Source organism: Hippocampus guttulatus, chromosome 1 (genome assembly GCF_054856545.1).
Source record: "Hippocampus guttulatus isolate MCC_2025c chromosome 1, RoL_Hgut_1.0, whole genome shotgun sequence".
NCBI lineage: Eukaryota > Metazoa > Chordata > Actinopteri > Syngnathiformes > Syngnathidae > Hippocampus > Hippocampus guttulatus.
This window is the reverse complement of record NC_141261.1, coordinates 6,792,521-6,817,665: the sequence shown is the minus strand read 5'-3', so window position 1 is coordinate 6,817,665 and position 25,145 is coordinate 6,792,521. Positions and strand designations below refer to the sequence as shown.

General features: G+C 41.2%; 1 protein-coding gene across 2 annotated transcripts in view; it reads right to left on the bottom strand.

Annotated features, from left to right (window-relative positions):
* The window catches only part of prex1 (phosphatidylinositol-3,4,5-trisphosphate-dependent Rac exchange factor 1), an 83,128-nt gene that overhangs the window by 43,396 nt on the left and 14,587 nt on the right, over nucleotides 1-25,145 (bottom strand). For both annotated transcript variants that reach the window (XM_086106731.1, XM_086106740.1), the window contains exons 2-9: nucleotides 22,084-22,149; nucleotides 21,772-21,894; nucleotides 16,497-16,601; nucleotides 12,417-12,518; nucleotides 11,284-11,445; nucleotides 7,042-7,175; nucleotides 6,621-6,736; nucleotides 3,683-3,832 (exon numbers count right to left, since the gene is read on the bottom strand). In XM_086106731.1, the coding sequence (XP_085962857.1) occupies nucleotides 3,683-3,832; nucleotides 6,621-6,736; nucleotides 7,042-7,175; nucleotides 11,284-11,445; nucleotides 12,417-12,518; nucleotides 16,497-16,601; nucleotides 21,772-21,894; nucleotides 22,084-22,149 (958 nt within the window). The remainder of the gene's footprint in view (nucleotides 1-3,682; nucleotides 3,833-6,620; nucleotides 6,737-7,041; nucleotides 7,176-11,283; nucleotides 11,446-12,416; nucleotides 12,519-16,496; nucleotides 16,602-21,771; nucleotides 21,895-22,083; nucleotides 22,150-25,145) is intronic.

The window sequence follows — 25,145 nt, the reverse complement described above, 5'->3', positions numbered from 1 at the left end:
CCTCTGCACCGTGAGGTCAATGCGCTAACCACTGGACTGCGCAAGTACATGTAGGTTCAAAATAATGATGTAATGACCTACGGCTGGGCACGGAGTACGCATGCATTGAAGCATCCCAGACTGTGCCTAACCGTCGCGTAGATTGTACTCATAGCGCCAGAAACTGTCTTCCACAGTACCCACTTTCAACTTGAATCTAAAAACGGTTTTAATACATCTTACATTGGAAATTCATCATTCCTTTCTCCGTTTTTGTTTTTTTGGGGGGGGGGGGGGGGGTTGGGCTATGGCACAACTAGTTACCATCAAATGCAATTAACAGGCCTTTGTGGCTCATGGTGTAAATTGTGCTTTGAGAGACCAATAGGCTACCGCGACTCCTTACCACACTTTTCCATCTTCCAGAAGCCTATTTCGGACAATTGTGCTACAACATCCCACAGAGCCAAAGAATGAAAGCAGGTCTTGGGGCTATTTGAAGAAACAAGCATTCCTAGGCTTCCCAGCTGTTTAGACCTTGATACCATGCCAAACTAATCTTGAGGGGAAATATGAAAACAAACCCAGATGTTAATCTCAATTGAGCAAGCTATTTGTTGAGTTAAGGAGGGCATTGTGATTGGGATCTTGTTTCTGTGTGGATATGTTAACGATTATGTGGTTTGTAGTATATACAGCAAAGCATGCCCTGGAAGGGCCCCATTGTGAGTTGCGCTGCCCCTCCTGTGAGTCCACTTTTGGAGCTCCTTCCTAAATCCCTGGTGGATTTTGGTGAACTTCTGAACTACATTGTGACATTGTCTCTCATTTGCTCAACAAAAGTCAGAAACTCAATAAGCGACTCAGGTCTAGTTCGGTGCACATCAAACTCATTCCAAACACATTCCAAAAACATGCAAGGCAGGTTGATGGGACATTCTAAATTGCCCCTCGGTGTGATTGTGAGTGTGAGGGGAAGTGTGAACCGAAGCGGTTCAGATAATGGATGGATGAAGAAACAAAAGAAAGTCTCAGTGTCCTCAAACTGTTTTATAGGTTTGAAATGCTGAATTTCCAGCGCTGTGTTTTAACATGTCCCATATGTGCCTGTCAAATGAAAGATATGTATCGCCAATAATTTTTTAACTCATGGAAAATGCATGGACTTCATTTTAAAATAAAAGAAATTCAAGAGATATATGTGTCACGTGTTGATTTGCGATTGGAAGTCAGAGAAACCCGAGTGGGACGAAAGAATAAATAAAAAGGCAATTTGTCTATTGAGTCTTGGGTGGATGTACTGGTGGCCGTGATGGATGTTGAATTCTATTACATGTGACGGCAGCTGAAGAACAATGGGGGTTATTGAACAACACACGGGGGTCTTTCCAGCGAAGAGACCACTCGGCTTCTTGTCCAGCTGCCACAGTTTGTCTTGAGCTGCTTCTTGTCATCTCTCACTTACCAGCATGACCTAATCACATTTTATAAGGAGGCTGTTCCCACAAGAATTCAGTGGCATTTACTACTGTGTGTATATTTTATATATATATATATATATATATATATATATATATATATATATATATATATATATACAGAGAGAGAAGAGAGAGAGAGAGAGAGAGAGAGATGATTATTTAATCCCAAAAGTAGGAATAATTTATTACACGACTCGCAAACACCCTGTAATTATATTACCCCCTCCGTGTACAAAATTACGCATGCAGTAAATCAATAAACGCAGTCACGTGTTGATTATAACTCGATTAAACTTAATGATAGAGCACTTTAAAACAACAAAGTGCTCTACATTAAGTAAAAATCTGACGTTTAAAAAAAAACTGCAGGAAAGTGCGGTGGGAAAAAAATGCTGCTTCTCTTTGTAAATTGGTTTCAAATAAGAGCACAAACATGACGTACTACATGAGCCGCCGAAATGTTGAATTAAAAGCTTTTGAGATTTTATTTGGCCGTTCAGTTGTAATTTATTATCTTTGATCAACTACAATATGATTAAAAGTGTTGAAAGCTAAATATAAAGTGTGAATAAAAACTGATGTTGGGAGGGGAGGTAAGATATTTTAGATTGATCAACCAATGAGGGTAAAATGACTTGATTCAAATGTTGTGAATAAAAGTGGGCTGGTCTGAGCAATGAAACTCCAGGAATGCTCTTGACATCATGTTCAAAATATGGACGTTAAGACAAACACTTGAATCTGTTGCAATCTATGGAGGGTGCCGCTGCAACCACTTTTCCCCGAATACCGATAACGTAATGAGACTGGCGCACAGTTCATAAACAATTGAGCTCTTTTCGGACAATTGATTGCAGCCACGCGTGAGCGCAGTGAAAACACACTGAACACAAGCGGCATCAGGTGAAATGTCAAGCTTTGTTGAAAAAAAACCTTTACAAAGAAAGTCTAAAATAAAAGAGGCTGACAGAAAGGTAAGCCCACTGTGAGAGGTGTCGGCTGTCAAAAGGGAAGCGCGAGTGGAAATGAGGCGCCGTGACTGATCGGGCATCTGTTCGCCTCAGGTTAGTTTCCGCCAGCTCGTAATTTAACACCACAAGCTGCCGCACACTTCTGTGTGCTTATTCATCAGATCTGACGTTGTTAAAATCCACTCTGGGTGATTATTTCACATATGCCCAAATTACAAAGGCAAATTGACCATCTTGTGAAACATGATTCATGAAGTATTCCCGCATTTCCGACCAAATTGTGTCCAAACAATCACAGTTTGGATCTTTTTAAGCCATCAATACTATCAGGTGGCCTTTTATGTTACACACCAAACCTCGTTAAAGCCATTCGGTGTGAAATGCGCAACATTATAAAGACAGATGGCCCACAACAAACAGGTGGGAACACTTTCTAAGGCAGATCAGGGATGAAAAGGATTGAGTGAACATAACTGAAGCATCCGGTCACATGGTCAATCTCAAAACAGGTTATGAATAACTGATATGAATTAAAATTTGGATTCTCACACAATCAAACGTTATAGCCTGCTTGATTTTATAAATGGGCAAATAGTTTTCAGCAACTTCATCCTAATTTGGTGAAAGGTGTGATTCATCCATTTTCCGATCCGCTTTATCCTCACAAGGGTCGCTGGGGGTGCTGGAGCCTATCCCAGCTGCCTTCAGGCAGTAGCCGGGGAACACCCTGAACCGGTTGCCAGCCAATCGCAAGGCACAAAGAGACGAACAACCATCCACGCTCACAGTCACACCTAGGGACAATTTAGAGTCTTCATTGAAACTTTTTTTTTTTTGATGGGACGCTGCCACAGGACACAACACAATTGGCCAAAGACACATCCAGTCATTAATTAATCACCTGAAGGAGCCTTGCAAATATCCAAGATGAGACTCCGCAATAGCACAACTGCATGAAAGCCCAACATAATTTCAATGACTTTAACGGGTATCTTAACGGGGTGAAAAAAATTCAGTGGTAAGCCGCATTGGTCATGTTCTAGAGAGTGCCAACTCAGAAAAAGGTAAACTCATTTACACTGTGGCGCAGTCATGCTGGAAGAGCAAAGGGACTTCCCCCAAACTGTTCCCACAAAGTTGAGAGCATCCAATTGTCCATAATGATATTTTTATGAGAGGAAATCTAGTGGAATATTTTAAGCCCCCCATACCCCAGCTCAGCAAATAATGAGGTTGAAAAATGTTACTCACTCTCTCTCTGCTCTCGCTCCCTCAAGATGGCATCCAGCCACTTCTGCTTGTCCTCCGCTGTTTTGGCCATGCAGACGAACCACTTGTTTTTCGCTGTGTTGTGGATTTTCCAACCATTGGTCACTGTGTAGTTGTTGCTGTGATAATCCGCTGCAGGAAAAAAAAAGCACATATTGACAACAGACCAAAGCACATCAAAATAACAAGAATAAGAGGGGATACGAAACTATATTGCTTTCGTCACTGCCGTACATATGACATAAAAATATTTGAAAGTATCTAGCAGGTTACAGGAAAAAAAACTACAGTGGTACCTCTACTTACGAATGTTTCAAGTTACGAAACGTCTCAACAGGAAAATGTTGCCTCTTGTTAAAGAAATTTCAAGATACGAAAGGGAAAAGTACAGTATGGGCTGCTACTCACAGCTCCGAGTTTCCTGAACGCAACATACTTAAAGCTGCTCTGCCATTGGCTATTACCTGGCATCTTCCTGGCATCCCATTGGCTAAGAGGGACCTCAACCGTACGTGTCTGTGTGTGTAGATTGATAGATAGGCGTCACTGCCGCGTCCTCGTGATTCGCCCCCTCGGGCCATGAGGTGTTCCAATCGTTTTACGTAAATGTGAATCACCCAGAAAAAGTGTTCAACAGTCCGGTGGTCGCTCCCTATGCTGATGTCTGCCTTGGACATTTTCGAAGGATTGTTAAAAGCTGACAAAAGCAAACGTCCTTGGATCAGTTCTTTCCAAAACGGCAGGCAAAAAACACTTCTGAGAGAGAACATGAACTAAAGAGGGCAAAAAACGATGAGGACGCAGTTTAAAGTTAAATGACCATCATTTTTATTCCTTACTGTATTCTTTGTTTTTTACATAATGCGCACTTCTCATTTATTGTGCAATAATTTAATTGTAGCACGTATTTGTCAAGTCAAGTCAACAGTATTTATAGAGCACTTTCAAACAGCCATCGCTGCATACAAAGTGCTGTACATGGAGCAATTTAACATGCACAATAAACAGTAAGACAAATCGGTAATAAAGGCGGTAGAAAGCACCAAACAGTAAAACCAAGAACAAATCTAAGTCATGCTGAGTCGAATGCCAAAGAATACAAGTGAGTTTTGAGGAGGGTTTTGAAGATGGGCAGCGAGGAGGCTTGCCGAATGTTCAGTGGGAGGTCATTCCAGAGAGAGGAAATATGTCACAAATATTTGTGACATATTTTGATGCATTTTTATGCTTCATAAAAGATTTATGTCAGAATTTTGGCAGGGCTTGGAAAGAATTAGGGCATTTACATGGAAAATGCGTCTCTACTTACAAAATGTTGTAGTTCAGAAATTTCTTCCAGAACCAAATAATTTCGTAAGTAGAGGTACCACCTTTTGTCAGACTCAGCAAAAATCGAACGTGTTTTGTATCATCCACCGAGCTGGAGGTGAGCAGCACCTAAATAACGACTGTCCTCAAGTCAAGGGCTACATTAGCCTTGTGGCCAAAGATCAAATAAATACCGGTACTTGAAGGCCAACGAGGAGTATCCCAAGTGTGTATTAGGAGAAGAAAACGTTAAACTGGGGGAGTGTTTTTGCTTCTGGTGAAATCAATAGAAACACCGACATCTGGTCAGGTTTAGGAGACCTTGGGGACATTTTTAACTTTTGCCTTAGAAGCTAAAACTTAGCTGTTCTTATCTCGTTCCACTCTGGAGTTGGTTATGCGTGACATATTAAGACGAGAAACGTACACAGTTAATATCTTGGTAAATGAGATTGCACCGACAGTCTAAACACTCTTGTGATAAAAACACTTATGTTTGTGTTTTTGCGGTATTCTCGCAGCATACAGATGAACAAAAAAAAAAAAAAAGAAAGAAAGAGGAAACACGTGAAAGAGAGGAAGAAGGTGTTTCGAGACATATTTTTCACAACAGTGTCGGGCTGAATCGCACTAAGAGCTGAACCACATCCAGCCCACAGACGAGGCGTTGGCACGCGGCATTAACCAGAGTGCAAGTTTCTTGCTGAAGTTGAGGTATCTTTTGTACCTCTCGGTTGTAGCCACACCTTTAACGGAATATTGGACCTCAAAAAGGTGATATTCTACATGAGGATGTGCGCTACATCCTCTTTGAAACTCGGCGCAACGACAACACCCCACCCAAAACGTCAGCGAGTTTCAGATTCGGATAAACGTTGTCGTATCTATTTAGTCCTGAAAGACCAAATTCCTAAAACAAGACAGCAAATGAAGACACATGGCAAATTTAAAAATAACCAAAGCTCCAAAATGCAGCCAGCCTGAATTTCCATAGTTTGATCATGTGACAAGCACAGTGCCACTGATCCTGCCCGGATTTGTGTAATTGTCTTTTCACTTCTTCCCAAGTTCAGCAAGGCATTACAGGTATCCTATCACACACTGTTTTCAATCGAGACAAGTTTGTTTGTTTGTTTGTTTTTTCATCACAGCATAATCTAAGTGCAATTATCCAAAACATGATGTGAACTATAAGATAAGATAAGATAAGAAAACCTTTATTAGTCTCGCAACTATAGACATCAGCTTGATTTTGATCGATGTTTCTCAAAGTTGGATCATGTGATAAAGAAGGTTTTTATTCTGAATGACACTGAATTCACAAGAGGTACATTTCCAAATTTCTTGAAAAGGAACTAGAAAGGGGAAGAAAGAACATCTACATTTTCAGGAAGCGTGTTTCTGAAAGTATTCAATATGCAGCGACGCAAATCTGGTTTGTTTAGCCTTGGCAGAGGACTTCGCTCCACTGCCATTCTACTTTTGTCAGCGATATCACTTGTTCTATGACAGCCATTTAATGAAGTGCTTTAATGCAAAGAGAAATTTCCATAACTGTTCTGCACTGAGAGAGCGAGTCCCTAAAAGTTAATATTGCTGTGTAAACACGAACCTGTTCCATCTTCCACGTTTTCCACCTCCATCACCTCCGTGTTGATTCTGCCCCTGAACACATAGAGGGGACCGTTGATAGACTTGGTCCTCTTGGTGGACTTTTTTCCAGAAACCCTAGGAAATGAGACAGCGGTGTGGTTACACTCAGCATGGAAAACATCCGCCAGTGGCAGTGAAACAGCGTCTGCAACACTTGCACATTCATACAAACACACACAAACATGAAGCATGCACATCCTGCATCCGGCACAGAAAAATGGAAATTTATATATATATATATATATATATATATATATATATATACACTGTATATATATACACCCCCCCCCCCCCAGTTAAACAGGCAATGTATAGTAACCTCCTAAACTATTCTCTAAATGCTCATCAATCATGTTCTCCAAGCACCAATTCCTCCTCACCTGGACTTCCTCTTACAGTAGACCAAAAGATTATCAAAGAGGAAGAAGACTCGCTCTTGAATATTGCCCGCTGAGATCTTCAGGAGATTTCCATGAAGCAGTAATTCTGTGCAGATATCCGTCAAGTTAGTGCCCTGAAAGGATAAGGAAAAAAAGGAAAAAAGAATGAAATTCATCTTGCGCCCAAACACCTTGTTTTAATTGATGATGCAAAACAACACCGCCATTTTTAATTGGGTCATTTTAAAACGCATGCATTGGGTGTGTGCATTGTTGTATGTGGGTAGTAATCCACTCGAAGATCCCGAATATTTCACCCATGCTCCTGACCGACCCTGCACTTAATGTAAATGTGGTCATCAGGCCGCAGCAGTAATGGAAGGAAAGCACTAAACATAGCATTAGATGGAGTTTACCTTGCTCTACATTCTCCTATGGGAAATGGAAATCCCATCTAGGAGGGAAAGAGGGGGTGGAGCCTGAAGCATCAATTCTGAACTTAGGATGTACACTAAATATACCAGTACATCCGTTCACATAAAAGTATTACGCATTTATTTTCAATTGGTATTTAAGTTGTATTTAAAAATGGGTACGATCAGATGACTCATCTTTTCATTACCAAGCAAAATTTTGTTCATGGCGAAAATGCTGGGTCAAGCGCTTGCACTCATCTTATTTTGCGCAACAAAAAAAAAAAAAAACTAGCGTCAGCAATACGATTATGTATGCGCCATTGGTGCTAGCAAATATCAGCAGAGCATACAGGACAATACAGGACCTACTGAAATTGAAAGATGATCAGGTCTCTTTAAGCATCGTGAAACAGCTCGTTCCACTCTTAATCATCCGGAACTAAATACACCCATGTGCAGACACCACCCCAGGCACAAGCATACGTATATACATCAAATTCAAACCACACTGTGGTCTTTCAAATTTCGGCTCTGCGGAAACCCCCCTTAACCAGCCACACCCGCACTCAAGTGTCCATTATTGAGTCCCATGGGGATGTTTTTTATGATGGAAGGTCATCAGTCACAAGTATAAAGACAACGAGAAAGTTGTCTGAAGCTCAGCATCGGATTTTGTATCGGAGGCCAATTCGATTTAACCTCACGTTAACTGCACCGTGTTAAGCCGGGTGAGTGTGTATGTGCATGCCTGTGCGTGCATTTGTGTGTAATTTATCTGGGCCCGATCGGGTACGAGCAGATTGGTCTTCCATTAAGGCTGCAGGTGAACAGCCTAAAGATTCTACTGAGAGAGGAAAACAAGAATGAGACTAATGCAGTTAGGGATTGGGTGTGAGTGGGCGTCTTTCGGAGTATATTAGCCTGTTGCTAAGAGGCATAAGATAACAATGCCTGTATTCAAACACAAGATAATATTCTCCATTTGATGCTGTTGCGTGCTGATGCTATTGTGTGACAGAGTGGAGTATTTACGTAAATGCTATTTGGGCAATGAAAATTTTTTCTTTGTATTGTGTTAATACTAGGAATCGGGCATTTACACAAATTCTGCAACCTTGAAAGTTAAAAAAAACCAACAACAAAAACAAGTAGACTATATGACTATCGAACAAGCTGTTGGTGATGTCACTTCGTAAAGAAACATTACGTGAAAGGGTACCAAGTGAATGTTTGCCAGCCCTAGTCCGACAAATTTTTTTCAAAACCCTTTGTCAGCATTTCTGAACAATTTGACTGGTAAACAGTACGACTCTGTTGTATACGATCCTCATTTTACCTGCAATTTTATCTTGAGCGCACCCTAGAAGCATTCTCACGCAATATCAGTGAGATAAATACAATCGTTGGGGATTAAACGAACTACAAGGAACATCAAGAAAAAGGCAACGGGATAACAACTTTTTTTTTAATCAGCATAAGGATCTAAAGTATTTTATAAGATCCGTAGTATTTATTGACATGACCCTCTTTACAGAGCAGTATCTAGGTTTTCTGATGTTTTCTGCTCAACTATGACCACGGTCAAATGTTGACATTTTTGTGGAGGGGAAATTCAAGATGGTGGTTTGGTTTTGGCAAGCAAATCGCTAGATGTACTAGTGAGGCCCACTCCCAGGGTCCATCCTTTCCGGGGTTTTTTTTTTTTTTTGGGCCTCTCTTCCCTCCAAAGGTCCCCTCATAGAAGCCCCCCCCCCTCCCTCCAACCACAAGGGCTGGTAAGACGAAAGCTCAGCATCCTCCATCTCTTCTGATTGGGCAGAATGCCTGTTGGCATCCCCCTTGGCACCCTGTGTAGGTGGATTGTTCCTGTGGTGCCTCCTAAGACAAGGCCTCTGTTGTGGTGGGTGAGGGAGGCGTGAAAAATGCACTGGACCCTTCATTCGGCTCCCAAGCCCCATCCGTGCCCCTGCTGCAGGGTGCTGGCTCTGGTGGCAATTAACTCTTTAGGATAGATAGCAAATATGCTGGATGATTTACTGGAGGTTGCTGTGGTTAAAAACTATGACAGTATTTACATTTTGATGCACTATATGTAAATGTTTGGTCAATTACCATTTTTCTTTTTCCCCGTCCAGTCTTGATGGAAAGCTTCTTAAAACATTGGTGGGCCTCTTGCAGGATGGTATGAAAAGAAATCTGTCCAGAGCTTGATTTTGCATAAATAGGGTTTCACGATAAGCTTCCTTCCATGTGGAGTGTAATCAGACATACATTTGGAACATTTTTGCCAACACATACACAATTGTATGCAAAATAGGATTTTGCTGTGTTAAATACAGTAGTTCTCACCCTCAAAATGCAATTCTGCACCCCCACCTCAACCTCTATGTAAATTTTGCGCAGTCCTGTTAGAAGATGGGTGTGTTTTGTTCCTATGTTGTAACAGTCCAAGCTCAAACAATGATATGGTTTAGCACACAGGTGTCAAAGTCAAGGCCCAGGGGCCAGATCTGGCCCGCCACATCCTTTTTTGCGGCCGCGAAAGCAAATCAAGCATGTCAAATTCCATGATGCTTGCTAAAGTCTGAACCAAAATTTCAGATTGTCATATGTATTACACAATAACATTCATTATTCTTGACTTCTGATTTTAAAAATAGTTATTCATCAATTTGTTGTGCGCTTTGTATGCAATATGTGGAGGTGATTAAACATTTATATGGTTTCCCAAAATTCATAACAGCCCTCTAAGGCAAACCGTAACTACAATGTGGCCCGCGACAAAAATGAGTTTGACACCTCTGGTTTAGCATCAAGCTGTCTCCCTTCTTTTATAACCAATCAGTGACAAAAATATTGAGACAAAAAAAAAAAAGATTCATGAGTCAATAAGAGGTTGGGCTTGTCATATTGCTTTCCCACTGCAGCTTAGCTTTTTTTTCACCTCCGTTTGGGGTGGTAGGTTTCCACTTCAGAATTGCATGCCTCGAATCTGCGAAACTTACACTTACCCACTGAATACAATGAGATAACAGTAGAGGAGAACCAACGTGTCCAGTATTTACTGTACTTTTCAGTATTTGGCTGTCACCCACATGGTATCTGCTCAGCAAACTTGGCAAACTAGGTAGCCTCACTAGTGCGTCGAGCCAAGTCAGTAAGGCAGTGTACAGTATAAAATATGCTCTTGGCGGCCATGGTTGGCTTGTTTGCTTGAAACGTAGGATTATGGCCTTATTTTTTTCCCCCCTCTAGATTCAAGTTACTTCACATGGCTTATGGAGAAAATTTGTCAGGGGGGAGAGTGTGAGATGCCGTGCAAATGTATATGCTTCCCTTCCTGCGACGGACCGCCTCTAACGTTTTGATGTGATGCGTTTTGATAGGTTGATTTTGCCTTCACCCCCTTTTGATACGGCCAACTCTGTTTGACATCTGCACGGCGACTGCCATGGCTAATTTTTGGACAGTTTATAAATCGCGACGGGAATCCGCAGCAATCACAGCCTCTGACGTTTACCCATGCCACCCCCACCCCCACCCTATGTTGTCTCACGGCCATCCAGTTGTGAAACAAGGCTGCCGTGGCCTTCAAAGACAGTGTAAATTGCAGCTCAACGTGCAGTGATATTGGTTAACCCTAAATCGATGTCATTTAGCGAAAAGTGAGTGTTGAATGTTTTAAATAAGAATATGACAAAGCGGAAGCTTACAAAAGGGAATGTTCTCCATTTCCTCCGCCTTCCCCATATATTTCCCAACGTGATTACGATCGTCACGCTCTCACTCAGGCCTCACTCTGCTGTCACTCTGTCCTTGTTCTCACCTCCCAGCCTTCAATGTGAGACTGCAGCTGTTCCAGGGCCTCCAGTTTCTCCATCTGCCGCTTCGTCTCATTGATATTGGAGCAGACAGCCTTCATGGCCTGCAGAGCCTCCTCTACAGCAGGATAGTCAGCATGCTTCTTCGGGGTCCGCTTCAGTAGCTCCTGTGGTAGACAAACGGGGAGAGCTTGAGAACCAAGACTTGCAGTATTTGTCACCTGAAATCAATAATTACATCCTACGCTTCAATTAGTATTTTAAGAGCTACCACAGTCAATCGTATTGAGATCTTCCATTTCTGATTTGCCATCAGCAAGTTTGGACATACTGTAAGTTGGTTTGACTTCAATTCTTCTAAGCTTACAAAATTCTCACATAAGACTGGATAGCTTTTATGAAATATTAAAATATCCATCATTATAGTTAGCACTTGGATTTTTGAACCCTTCCATGCACCCTATAACCTGATAGCATGTTGTGCCGCAGTACACCGTGAAACAAATGCCATCTTAAATCAGCGAAATAACATGTAACAATGGATTGTACGGTGCAGTAAGTGATGGTTTATCTTAGTGTAAAAACAAATCACTGGCACCACGGTCCAAATCGTGTCGCATTTTGTTAGCCTATTAGCATCATCATCTTTTTTAGGAAGCAATTTAGTATTTTTATTGACATTGTGGCAGTACGTTAAAAATGTCTTTTAAGGACCCCGCCCAACACACACACACACACACACACACACACACACACACACACACACACACACACACACACACACACAGTGGGCATTTACATCTACTTTATAATTCAAGTTACCAAATATGGTTCGTTGCCCTATAAAGAGCTGTTATTTTAAAAATCTGGTCAAATCGTTGCACACAGTCAAATTGGGCCAGATGCTAACAGAGATTTATTTATTTTTTTTTGTGAACAGAGTACCTATCAAGGTCTCAAGGCATTATTATGACCTTCCTCAGAGACATTCTAATTATTGAACAGCTAGCATTGACAAGTTGAATAAAACCTTAAAAATGTCTAAGCAGTTTATATAAAAACATGTGTCTGGTAGTGTTTTAAAAAAATTATTTTATTTAAACACATTTAACAATCTAGGCTGCGTTTCGTTTTTTACCTTCAGCAGCAGCGGATACTTGCAGATCCTCTGAATGGGAGTGAGAAGATAGCCCTCCAATGGAATATCTGTGCTCTTTTTCCCTCCCAGTAGCATACAGTGCTGAAGGAGAGGCAAAGCCACACAAAAACACATCCAAAAGAACGTGCAATTAACATGACGCGACACTGTGCAGCATTCATACTTTGAACCGAAAGGAAGAATTTTAATAAGCAGAAAGTCTCAGGCCTGGAGGTCTGTTGTTGTGCTGGTGGCAATATTAGTTGGGGAATTTGGCAGAAGTAGCATCACCCTGCATTCTTTTTCACTTTCATTTTGAGTACGATTCAGAATGACATCCTTACTTGGTTCATGATTTGGAATTCTATTGCTCATTCCTGTTGTTGTTGTTTTTTTTTCTTGAATGAATCCTTTTATCAATGAATTTGCATGACAGGGATACTTCCATCATCAAAATCTAGGATGTGCCTGTTACGTTATTTCTTATACGTTATTTCAAAAGTTCCTGTTTGCAAAATTGTGGCTCCTCATTTTATTTCAGTTGCAAAAGTCTTTGGTGGTAGTCTTCAGTGCGGCATTTGTTTGCATTTTTGTTCTGTTCTTGCAGTACTGACCTCTGTTAATTGTTTTGATATCAATTCAAAACAGTGTCCTGCGGCATTAGAAGATATGCAACATCTCCAGTCGCAGGGTTGAAATCCGTTCGGGGTGCGGCACATTTTTGGAATATCTTTTTTTTTAAATATACAAATTGTTACATCTTTATACAGAGCAAGCCATGACCTCGGTATAAAGTATGTCAATGCGAGACTAAAGTTTTTGTTATCAATGAAATGGAATGTGTCATGCAACATTTTTGTTTCAAAAAAAAAATTGTTTTTACATTTCAACCATACCGAGGTGTGGCGAGTGGATCCTGCTTCTGTTGTTAAAACACAGTATCTAGGCATTATTATCATTACTTGTGTTCTTGCAAACCTCAATTTTGGGTTAAAAAAATGTTACTAAATGATAACATCCTGTCACTTTTCCTCAGAAATTCAAACTTTCATTTCGCACTTTCAGATCTTCTTCCGTCACAGTTTTGAGCTGCGACATCACATGACCATTTGTCAACTTACAATAAAATGCACTAACTTCGCTTTTAAGGACGCATTTATGATTCTCAACCACAAGAATCTGGAGACTAAAATTTATTCTTATCATTCACTAGAAAAAAGTCATTTTGCAAAATCCGCTGTATTGCCACTATATGCATTATACACAGGTGTGTGCGCGCATGTGTGCGTGTTGTATAGTATTCCGCATTTTCTATGCCACTTATCCTTGCTAGGGTTGTGGGTGTTGCTGGAGTCAATCCCAGCTGATTTCAGGCAAGAGGAAGAGTACACCGTGGACTGGATGCCAACCAAACCGAGAGCTCATATAGACAAACATAGACATGAATAAGTCAAATCTCTCTTCGTGTGTTTTCATTGAGCCCATAGTGTCTTTGAACCATCCCGGAGTCTTGGATCCCCCAAAGACCACCTCTACTTGTAGCTCTCAGAATCTTCAAAAGCAAAATAAGAAATTAGGCTCCTCTCCTGCGGAGACATCTTCCAGGCTCTGCCCAGTTCAGTCTGGTGGGGCAGACACCCTTTCTATATTTAAGAAGAGCCTTAAAAGCTTCTATTTTGGTAAAGCTTATACTGTGGTTAAGGCTGGATCACGCTTTCCCTGAATCTTCACTTTGTTATCCTGCCACAGGCCTCGACTGCTTGGGGATTTCCCAGGATGCACCAAGCTGCTCTGTTTTTCACAACCATCTCCGTCAGAGATGGTGAGAGAACCGAAACAATAATAAAAGTAATCAGTACCGTAAGGTAAATTGAGTGATCAATAAATCAAGAATAAGTCAGAAATGTATCATTTCTATGGGATGAATAGGTTATTAAACTGAACAAATTGGAGATCAGCCAATGTTAAACCTCAGCAACTACTGTCATTATTGCTTCAAATATTGATGTTATTGAGCATCGCTTGTCTTGCCCAAATATGCTTGATCCCATTGATCGAAGCATTTGGCCACGCAACAAATTAGTTCTGTTAAAGATTTTGAATGTTACTTCCGCAAAGAACTTGTTCATGTAAAGTTCTGTTGAGTCTCTTTGATACATGGACCTTGGTCTTGATGAAAAGAGATCAATTGGTACATATAAGCACTGAATTGAAGCAAACTGATTTCAACAGGTGGTTGTGCATCATATTTCGGAGGAAATATACCTCTTAAAAACAGACTATAGAATCCCCCCAATCCATCTTTTTCCAGCACCCCACTTTCTAAATCCAATCAGGCGCTCTTTTTTTCTACTTATTTATAATCTGCTATTTTAAAGCTAGAACTCCGCCAGTTCTCCCTCGGTTCTTCAGGCTGACCTCCTTTTTTTGTTTTGTTTAGGGGTTGTTTTTTTTTGCTTTTATCTACTCTTCTCCACCTCCAAAGTAATTAACACTTCATTTTTTTATATGGAATTCCAGAGGCTTCCTTCTCTGTGTAAACCAATGAGCATGAAAATGGTCACATTCAGAGAAGGAAAATTTAAACACTGCAGTATCCCACCAGCGTCACTTTGGGCTTTAATCTCGACTCCGGCTTTCCAGTGTGTAGTTTGCATGCTCTGCCTCTGCTTGTGGAGCTCATTGAAGGCTCCAAATCTTCCCAACCTTGGAACGTGAGGATGAATGTTTGCTTCTCTATATGTGTCCTTTGATTGGCTTTCAACCAGTCGAGGGTGTACACCGTGTGTCTCGCCCAAAATCAGTTGAACATTTTTACATGACACATTTAACGTCTATAGAAGCTTCCAAATGCCTTAAGTGAAACACTGTAAAACAAAAAACACTCGAACTTCACTTTGATAACAACACTGGACCATTATTGCTTTGACATGAATTCCAGTTGAGATTATACATCCTTCTTTTGGAAAAGACGTCACAGAAAAGCATCCAGCTGGTAAATTGTTGATGTTCTGAACGGAGCTGTTGACCCGTCACAAGACATAACATTAGGGCTGTTAGAAACCCGAATGTTGTTGCGCCTACATATCTTTATCAAAAAAAAAAAAAAAAGGTCAAATACCAAATTATATCACTTGGACAGACTTTGTATTTTTAGTGACAATGGTTCAGGGTTTTTCCTGAAGGTTTCGAGACCAAGCCGATGGCATTATCCGAACTTAGTATGGTACATAAACAGAATTTTATACACATAAAGCTTATAAATAAAATGTATTATTATTATTATTATTATAATTATTATAAATGGAGGACCGGTTATGCACAGTGAAGACTGAACAGTAAGTCAAAAGTCAACACCAACATTGTTACTCTGATCCTGCCGTTTATAGACCTACGGGTCAGAAGAAAGTCACGGGAGCAAACATCTGGTGGCAACAAAGTCATGTACAGCGGATCATTCCGCCAATCCCAACAAGGCTGCCAGCTATACGCAGCTGGCTGACCGTCCCCCCCACCCCCAGCCCCTTCAAGTCTGTTAAAAAATTTCCTCCGCAAATCCTGGTCACCACTGAGCATATTGTCTGGGGCCCAACGTTTGGGGTGTCAAAACATGGAAACAGCAGGCAGCGGAAACACTTACAAGAGTGTCACACAAAAGTGACCTTGAGAGCCATTGCATCCTGTCCAGGCAGGAAGAACCCAGATGACCCTTTTATGGTCTCGGCCTCTTTATGCAAGTGTTAAAACATGGAAATGGATTTGACATGATGAGAGGAAAAAAGAAAGAGGAGGGAGGGAAATGACATTAAAAGAAATATGTCACTGGGAAATTCAGTGAGACATATGATGATGGCAGTAGGTGGGAGCAAATTAAGTCAAATGTAAGGACAAGCACCATGAAGGAACATATCGGACTCATAAAAAATGTCCGGTACATAAAGACACGCACAATAAAGGAGGAAGGAGTTCCGAAGCCAGAAAGTGGTGAGCAGTTTTTCAGTACGATAAAGTACAAAAGCAATCGGGGGGATGTGCAGTCGTACAACAATGGCAATGAAAAAGGCCAAACTGTCTTCTTACCAGGAGGAAGGTCCTGATGTGGGGTATCTTGTTTAGCTCCATGAGGAGCCGCAAAGCCTTCTCATGGTTGCTACAGTACTCGCCATACACGGAGAATCTCTCCCTCTGCCAAACAGAAAAAAAAAACACAATAGGGATGACAGATATTAAATCTTTTTGCCGCTTGTTAATAATGACAAGTCCAGTGTATTGTCAACTGCTGTGGGTGCCTTATTGTTTTTCAAACACGTGCACTCAAAGAACCCATAGACTGAAGACTGATACCTTTCAGAAACTTCTATTTATGTCCCGTTTGTAAACTGATACATTGGCCTCTGGAAATCCTGTATAGTCGTTTGTCATACATTATTCACGTAGTTAGCATTAGACCTGCAATGCATAGACACCATGAAGGCCGCAATTGAGCCTGAAACGTATCTGCCTTCTGTTGTGAGCCCTTCTTATGTGCCTTCACTTAGCTACCGTCGTCACAATGCGATACCATGTACAACATGAGGCGATGGTTGTGGTCAATGCGTGAATCTGATGAGCCTCGTAAGAGACGTCTAAACAACAACTGCTGTTCTACGCATCTTCGCTGAAACTTTCCCAACACATGGGCTTCAAATAAATAACTATCATTATTAAGCCATTAACTCATTCACTCCCAAAGACGTTTTCAAACGTCTTTTCAGACTTGGTCTAGAATTGGCTGGTACTGAATGAGTTAAGGCAGTGGAAAGAGGGCGCTGAGGTCATACAATGTGGAGTTTCATCGAACTTTAGGTAGATTTGTAAATATGTACTGGCAGTGTAGTGGTGCACGATTCCCGGTCAGTGCTCCACTACCTAGCCACAAGTCTCGGCATTCAGCATGAAAACTATGCCCCAAAAAAATATATATATATCATAATCATGCAAGCAACTCTCTGTGGCGACGACCCCTGACAGGAAATGCCAAAAGTTCCTTTAGTTAAATTTTGAAACACATGCCTCGAAATATGTATTATACGATTACCCACTCTACAGTTAGGACAGAGGTAAGAAAACGATCCAATGGGCACCGAGTGGCATTTGGCAGGAAGATAGAGGCGCATTTTTAAATCACCTCAGGAAAGAGTGTGGCAGTTATGAATTTAGCGGTTCCACTGTAATGTATGTTACTTCAGCTATGAAACCTAAAAAAAAATAATAATAATAATAAAGCATGGAAAGTCATACAAGTGGTATTTCCCAAATCAACTGTGACATCACTCAATCTGCAATTGCCCAACCTGAAGTATTTTTCTGTCCTTCAGGTTGTCCTTCACATCAAATCCACGTAAAGCAGGGTTCTTCCATTCACGGAGTTGAACTTAAACATCAGGACAACAGTGAAAGATATCCACTTGTGCCCAGAATAGCTCCCCAGCTCTTTGATAAACATAAAGACTTATTTATATTCTTCTTCCCTGGAATGTTATTCCTAAAGCTTGATGAGAGGTTTGTGTCACGCTCCGAGAAGTGAAAGCATAATGGCTGTAGTTCAGAACACATAATGACGTGAGTGTTGGAGGACTCGCTGAAGAGACGCCCAGATTGTGCAAATATTGACGCCTCTGATTTCTCATCCAGCATTGCAATTACTTTTTGGACTGCAGAGAGGTGGAGTTACCCTAAGGGCAGAGTCTTTGAACTGTGATTTCTTGACTCCAAGACCAGTATTTGAGGCATCTCAAGGAACTTTGTAGTAAATTAAGCCCAGTCGGTAACAACGCTTCCTCGACGAATAGCTCAGCCTTTGAATAGTCATGATCAGCCGTGATTGGCAGTTGCTTTTATGGAACAATGTGAGAGGTTAATCAAATCCCAGTCATGGTGTTGACCTCGGTTCTGGGGTCAAGGGCTACGACCTGAGGGTGCCAGACGGGGCCGACCAATTGGCTGAGAGCTATCATTGCCGAAGGTCATGGGCTGTGAAAGGAAGTGGAATGGATACGCGGCTACAAAGGGGCTGCGTGAGGAGAAGTGCAATACCTCCAATGGACAACACCTAAACTTTACGCCCCATGCCAACATCATGACCGCGAATGTGTTTGTGATGCATTTGAGCCTTTTCATATTAAATACCGGTCACATACGTCAGATATATGAAGTGTGTTAGATGATGTACTGTATGTTGTGTCTCTAAAGCAAAATACAGCAGAAATATTCATAGCATTTTACTTTTTTGGGGAGAGTGTTGCCAGCCGGGTTGTCCCACAAAGTCATGTTGCTGAAAATATTTTAGTTTGCAAGAAAAAAAAAATGCATTTCGCAAAGCTCCTTAAATAATGTCTACTAGTTTATTCAAATTTATCCAGGACTTGAGTTGAAATGATGTTGATGTTTTCAAATGGGCTCACCAATAAGTAAACATAAGACATCGATGTATTTCTTCACTGTTAATTCTCGTGAAATCAAGTTAAACTGTGTAATGTGAATCTGAAGACTTTATTGATCCCTGCAGGGACTGGTTGATTGATTTATGCAGAGGTTGCCATGTCTGTCTGTTGAAAGGCATTTGAACTATGTGAATGATTGCAACTATGAATCAACTTCTAACTTTTAAAATGTACTTACACAGAAAATACGTATTAAATAACATCATATATGGTCCAAGTTGGATTTTTCTTTTTTGACATGGTGCAATTTTACATTACAAAATGAATTACTATATACAGACTATCAATTCATAGGTTTTGATTGATTGCTTTGACTCAGTATCTCTCACAAAAATCAGTATTAAATACTGCCTTCAGTCATCCATCTTTATTCCATCATATTTACCGTAGTCACACTTTTCTTTTTCCAGCAAATTCAGTTCCAAATCCAAGTACCTCCTGCTCGCTCATCCACAGTCTGACCTTTCTGTGGCCCGGTCCGACCACGCTGTGATGGAAAAAGACTCCCGTAATCAATTTTCCACCCTGACAGACGGAACGGCCTTGACGTCTCAGGCACATGTGTGAAGGTCTTATCTGATGAGCCACTTGAAGGAGTCATCAACAGACACTTACAATGAAAGTCCCTTTGTGCAACAAGCGATTGCCGAGTTGTTTGGGATATATGACTATTGATATAAATTCCAAATGCCATTGCAGAATCGCAAAAATTTGAAAAAGACATTCACACTCATTCATCACAGCACAACATAGCAATTCCCTGATACTGTTAAAATATGCTTCCTGAGGCCTGTGAATGGCATCAGTGATGACATCACAGTGATCTGAACCAAGTGTTGCTTTTTTTTTTAATACATTATATTTTAATTACTTTAAATTGCATTTTAATCATTATTGTTCCAAATCCTGCGCTGGCGCGCCTGTCGCATAACCCTTATGAAGGATGGAAGCTAGACTCACTGCTGTCTATTTATTAAGTGGCAGTGAAGCAAAAAGTGCTTTGGCAAAAATATTGTGGATCGTGATCAAATGTGAATTCATAGGCACATTTTGCATTGACTTTCTTTGGTTAATTAACAGGCAAATGGCAAAATGTCCTCTCATATGACCCATGAGGTCTCACTATTTATGTATTAGCGGTGGACGAAGAAGGTGGCTCATGCTTATATTCATGTCGGAAGGGAGTTGTGTTGCTGTGTGTGGGGAGGAGGGGGGGGGGGGGGGGGGGGGTTCGCGTAGTGCTGATGTGTGGAAAAAATGCTGGACCAACTATAAAAAGTGACCAAACAAATTACAGCTACTGCATCACAGTCCCATTAATGTCCTCAAACAAATTTAAATACATCGTGTAGTAAAGTCCCAGTTATCCAAACTGTACATGACAAATTTCATGTCCCTGAGCGTCAACATAATTATCACAGCTCTTCCGTGATCGCGGTTGAGCGTGATTGTTTAAGGATGCTGTTGGCCGCGGCAGACCGTGGCACAGCACCCGGCTGCGACACTCAAAGGCCTCGGTGAAAGTCGACTTGAAAATAGTTGGTCAAAGCATGACAAAGTGAGGGAGCGCGAGCTGGAGATGGAGTGCGACCAGAAGAAAAGGCATTGTCCCCTCGCAGACTGACACAGCAGCTCTTCCTTCCCAGGACACAGACCCGTCTTTGTTTGTCCCCAGAGGCCATGCGAGTTCAAACAGAGGGGAGCGGTGGTAGTGGTGGGTGGGGTGAAAAGCAGCGTGGATGGGTGGAATGTTTACAAAGAAAGAGCCAAGGAGACACTCCAAACATACTGTATGTAGTTTAAATGACACTACAGTTACATCACCTTGTCCAACTTTTCAAAGCTTTACAGCACAAATTGAAGAGTGCTATTGTGAATCTGCATCAAGCTAAATACAAGTAATATAGAAAACAGTTAAAGAGGAATATTTTCCAGTGAGAAGGTGGTCAGTCTGGTTCAAGGGGAGTAACATTCACAGCAAGTTTTTATCGTGCGGTTAAAGTGTGCAAGTAATAGGCGGTGAGACAGTTGCTCCGACTGACTTGACCAGACATATTCATTCAAGGCATTTGACTTTTGAGTAAGGACACAAAAAGTCCCCTTTTCATTTGCTAGGTCTGACCATAAACTGTGCAAACTCAGCGTTAACCACCAGTAAATTATTGTATTTTCCGCACTATAAGGCGCTTTCCGAGTATAAGGCGCACCTTCAATGAATGGCCTATTTTAAAACGGTTTTCATATATAAGGCCGTGCATTATAAGGCGCATAGATAGAAGCGACAATAGTGGCTGGGGTTGCATTATGCACCACTAGCTGGAGCTATGCTTAAGGGAATACCATACAATACAATACAGCTTTATTCATATGGAGTTTTCACAACCGCTCCAACTGTAACAAAGCGCTGCACAGAACATTTCAAATATTTGATCCATATATCGACTCATCGGATTATAAGACGCACGATCGTCTTTTGAGATAATTGAATGCTTCCAGGTATACCTTATAGTGCAGAAAATATGGTATTTTGCATCATTTTGATTTTTAATCAACTTTGCTCTTGACTGGAAATAGTAAATATTTATTTACTACCCCAATGCTGCAGCCCAGGGTTCTACCTTGGTCCGACTAAAATCTGACTGAAAAGATTTAACATTCACAGTTTTCGAGTGGAAATTTATACTGCTTGTGAATTGTCAGTCATGTGCATGCTCCAATCTACAGAACAAAACTTGATTTGGGTGTTGAATACCAATAAGGAGAAAACATTTTCCTGCATTGTGGTTAAGAGTGAAAAGTGTACATGTTTGTGTTTTTTTTTTTTGTATGTCCAGGTTTTTGCTGTTGATGCATTTTTGTATTATTGGACTTACAAACTGGAGAAACACGTGTCCCAGTGCATGATGGGGCTGGGGTTCTGGCTGCAGGATGGCCTCCACAGAGGACAACACCTCTTTGTGCAATTCCAGGATGTCCTCAATGTTGGAAAACAGAATCTATACACAGTGGGATGATTTAAACGGAAAGGATAGAGAGGAATGGGGAGATAAAGGAAAAGCAAAAGAGGGAGGAAGGAAGTGACCAACAGATGGATCCAGATGAGGGAAAGAAAGGTAAAGCAGGAAAAATTCATTCAGTGTGGAAGAAAATCCAGATTCATGTTGTTTTAAAAAAGTCAGTCCTACCTTGACGTGTTCAGGTGAGAGACATTGTTGGTCGTCTGCAGTTTGTCTGATTCTGTGCAAAAATGCCTGGAAAGGAGAAAATAAATTCTGGTAAATCTGTTTAGTGTGTTTGACAAAACTGTTCACTTTACATTTAAGGGAACACGCATGGCATTGAAAGGGTCCAGCAATCGTTTTGTATGCCTGAAGTTTATATGTAGAAGTCTTGGTTCTATTCGTTGATAATTGCAAAATGTGAACACAGAAATTGTCAACTTGGAAAAAGATAGCTGGGCCCATTTAAAAGGGAAGTCAACCCCAAAATGTTCTTTACAATAATGTGTTGTAAACCTGACATTCCCCTTTACCCCTTTCATACACCCTGTAACCTGATAACATGATAAGCTGTCCACTGTAGTAATCGTTGTCCCTAAAAGGGTTAGTAAGGCATTAAGTCTTTGAACAACATTAAGCCACATAAGCATTAAAAAAAATTCCACATTTGATGGCGCCATGAACAGAAAAGAACTTAATCCGCCAATCAACTAATCGACAGTCAAATGAATCGAATCATCATTTCGAATCACTGTTTCATTTAAAATTGGCAAAACTGTGCCGTGTTATCTGTGTTGAATTCGTCAGTGGGTTAAACAGTGTCGCGCTGCTATGATGTCATGTTTATTGCACTCCTGCCATGGAAACACACCAGCGTTTTTTTTTTGTTTGTTTGTTTGTTTGGTTGGTTACTTTGCTTGTCTTCTGACACCGCATATTTGTTCTATAGATTGAGTTCATCCACCGGAAAGCGGATGTCGAGGACCGAAACCTAAATAACTGCTCCACTGTCCAATTGCTTCCAATAGGAACGAAAATAACAGGATCACTCCGGTGTTCAGTTAAGGTGTGCACGTTTCTGCTTGAATGCTGTGCCAGAAGCAATTGTGACATGTGGACAAAGACAGCAAAAAGAAAAGAGGGATGTGAATCTTTCTTCTGCCATCGCTTCCCCATTCTTCTGGCCATTATCCCTTATCTGACAGTCTTAAACCTCCTCCACCCGTCTGACTTTCAACCTCAACTCCAGACAACCATCGTCTGAAAAAAAGAAGAGGGATAAAGCGAGAGACGTCAATTCAAAAACCACCCAATGAAGATTTTACCGGCGCCCACCTCCTTCCTCATCTTCCTTCCTTTTCCTGTCAATGTAATGAATGGTGTTGCACTCATAAAGTACAACCCCGCCTTGCAATTCTGTTCTGATGGCACTGAATTTAGCCAACAGTTGCACAAAGAAAGTCTGAAAGTTTCGTGAAATCTCCACACCTAGCGCCACGGTCCGATTGACAATGCATGAGAGGTATAATACCAACAGCTTTAAAGTAATTGACGATTTTTTTTTCCGACTAGTTTCCCACATCAAGCTATTGTGAAGTACCGGTATAAAATTACTGCCAAGCCACTGTACGACAAACCCCAATTCCAATGAAGTTGGGATGCTGCGTAAAATGTAAATAAAAACAATATGATGATTTGCAAATCCCTTCCACGGCAAAAATAGTCAAGTCAAGTACAACTTTAGTGTCAAATGCGCTGAACATACAGCACAGATGAAATTTCTTCCCTCTCAACCAGACAACAAGAGGAGCTGCTGCGGGTGCCCGCACCGCCATCAAAAGAACAGTTAATAGTTAATGATTAAACTGAAACATGCAAATACAGTATTCATGCAATTTGATGCATGCAAGCACTTGCTGTAATTGGTAATCGATTCCACACAGCCCCCCCCCCCCCAAAAAAAATCATAATATCATAATTTAAAATAGTCATCAGCAAGTCTGTACAACAGTGGCAACGGAGAATAAAGCAGTCCCCCTAGGAATTTGCGATTCTGCGACCGGAGAATTTACAGCTGATTCCAAAGCCCTCCGCAAAAATCAAAGCAGTTTGCGTAATCTAGGGCGATGTGCAGAATATTACATTTACGTGTTCATTTTCATTCCGGCAGCTAGCTCTCGCAATCATATCTAGGGACAGTTTAGAGTGTTCCATCAACCTGCAATGCATGTTTTTTTGGAATGTGGGAGAAAACCCGAGTGTCCGGAGAAAACCCACGCAGGCACTGGGAGAACATGCAAACTCCACAATAGGAAGGCCGGAATCGAACCCTGCACCTCGCACTGAAGTGGACGTGCTAACCAATCGACCACCGTGCCGCCCAAAGTTTACATGATATACCTTAAGTGACTTGTGATACCGTGGAAACAAAATACCATGAAAAGAAAAATCACCAATTGTACCCATCGAACTTCATTGACCCATCTGGTGGAGACAAGGCTTTACTGGCCACTCAAATAGGTGATCTGGGTCTCAATGGCAACAGCAGAGATGCTCTTTATCCCTATCACGAGCTACTGCGGCATGCAAATAATTTTGAAGCTGTAATTTTTACGTTAAAAGTAACATGTTGCTGCTTCAAGTTCAAGTCTGATGCAACATAACACTTAACGCTCTATAAAAATGAACTCGCAGTCAACGCCAACTTTGGCAAGTGTTACTTACAGTAGCTCCCTCTCCTTAAAGAAGGCCAACACTTATAATCACACATTTCATTATAATGTCTGAGGAGACCAAAATAGAATGCAAAAACACAGAGGTGCCTCCTCTCTAATTAAACCAGGGATAAAGGGAATCCGTTGTTGGGATATTGGCTGTTATTTTGGGGAGGAACCAACAATACTTTGCGCTTGAGGCGTACACTAATTTTTTTTTTCTCCCCATATGGCAATTTGTCACAAGTCCACACTGAAGAGTTCAATCAAGTGAGAGAGTGCCCAGTGCCAAATAAGACAAGAGGTGGCTGATGATGACTATAGCGGGCTAGAAGACAGCAAAAGATGAACAAATAAAATAGGTAAAGTGCTAGTGGTACAAGTTAAAGCGAGTTAAAAACCAAAATATATATATCCTGCAAAGAAATGTGCTGCACAGATGTGGTCACAGGATGGATTATAGTAGGAAGGGTGTTGGGCCAGAGCAACAAAGAAATCCTTTCAATCCAGTTCTCACTCTATTGGCCACCCTCA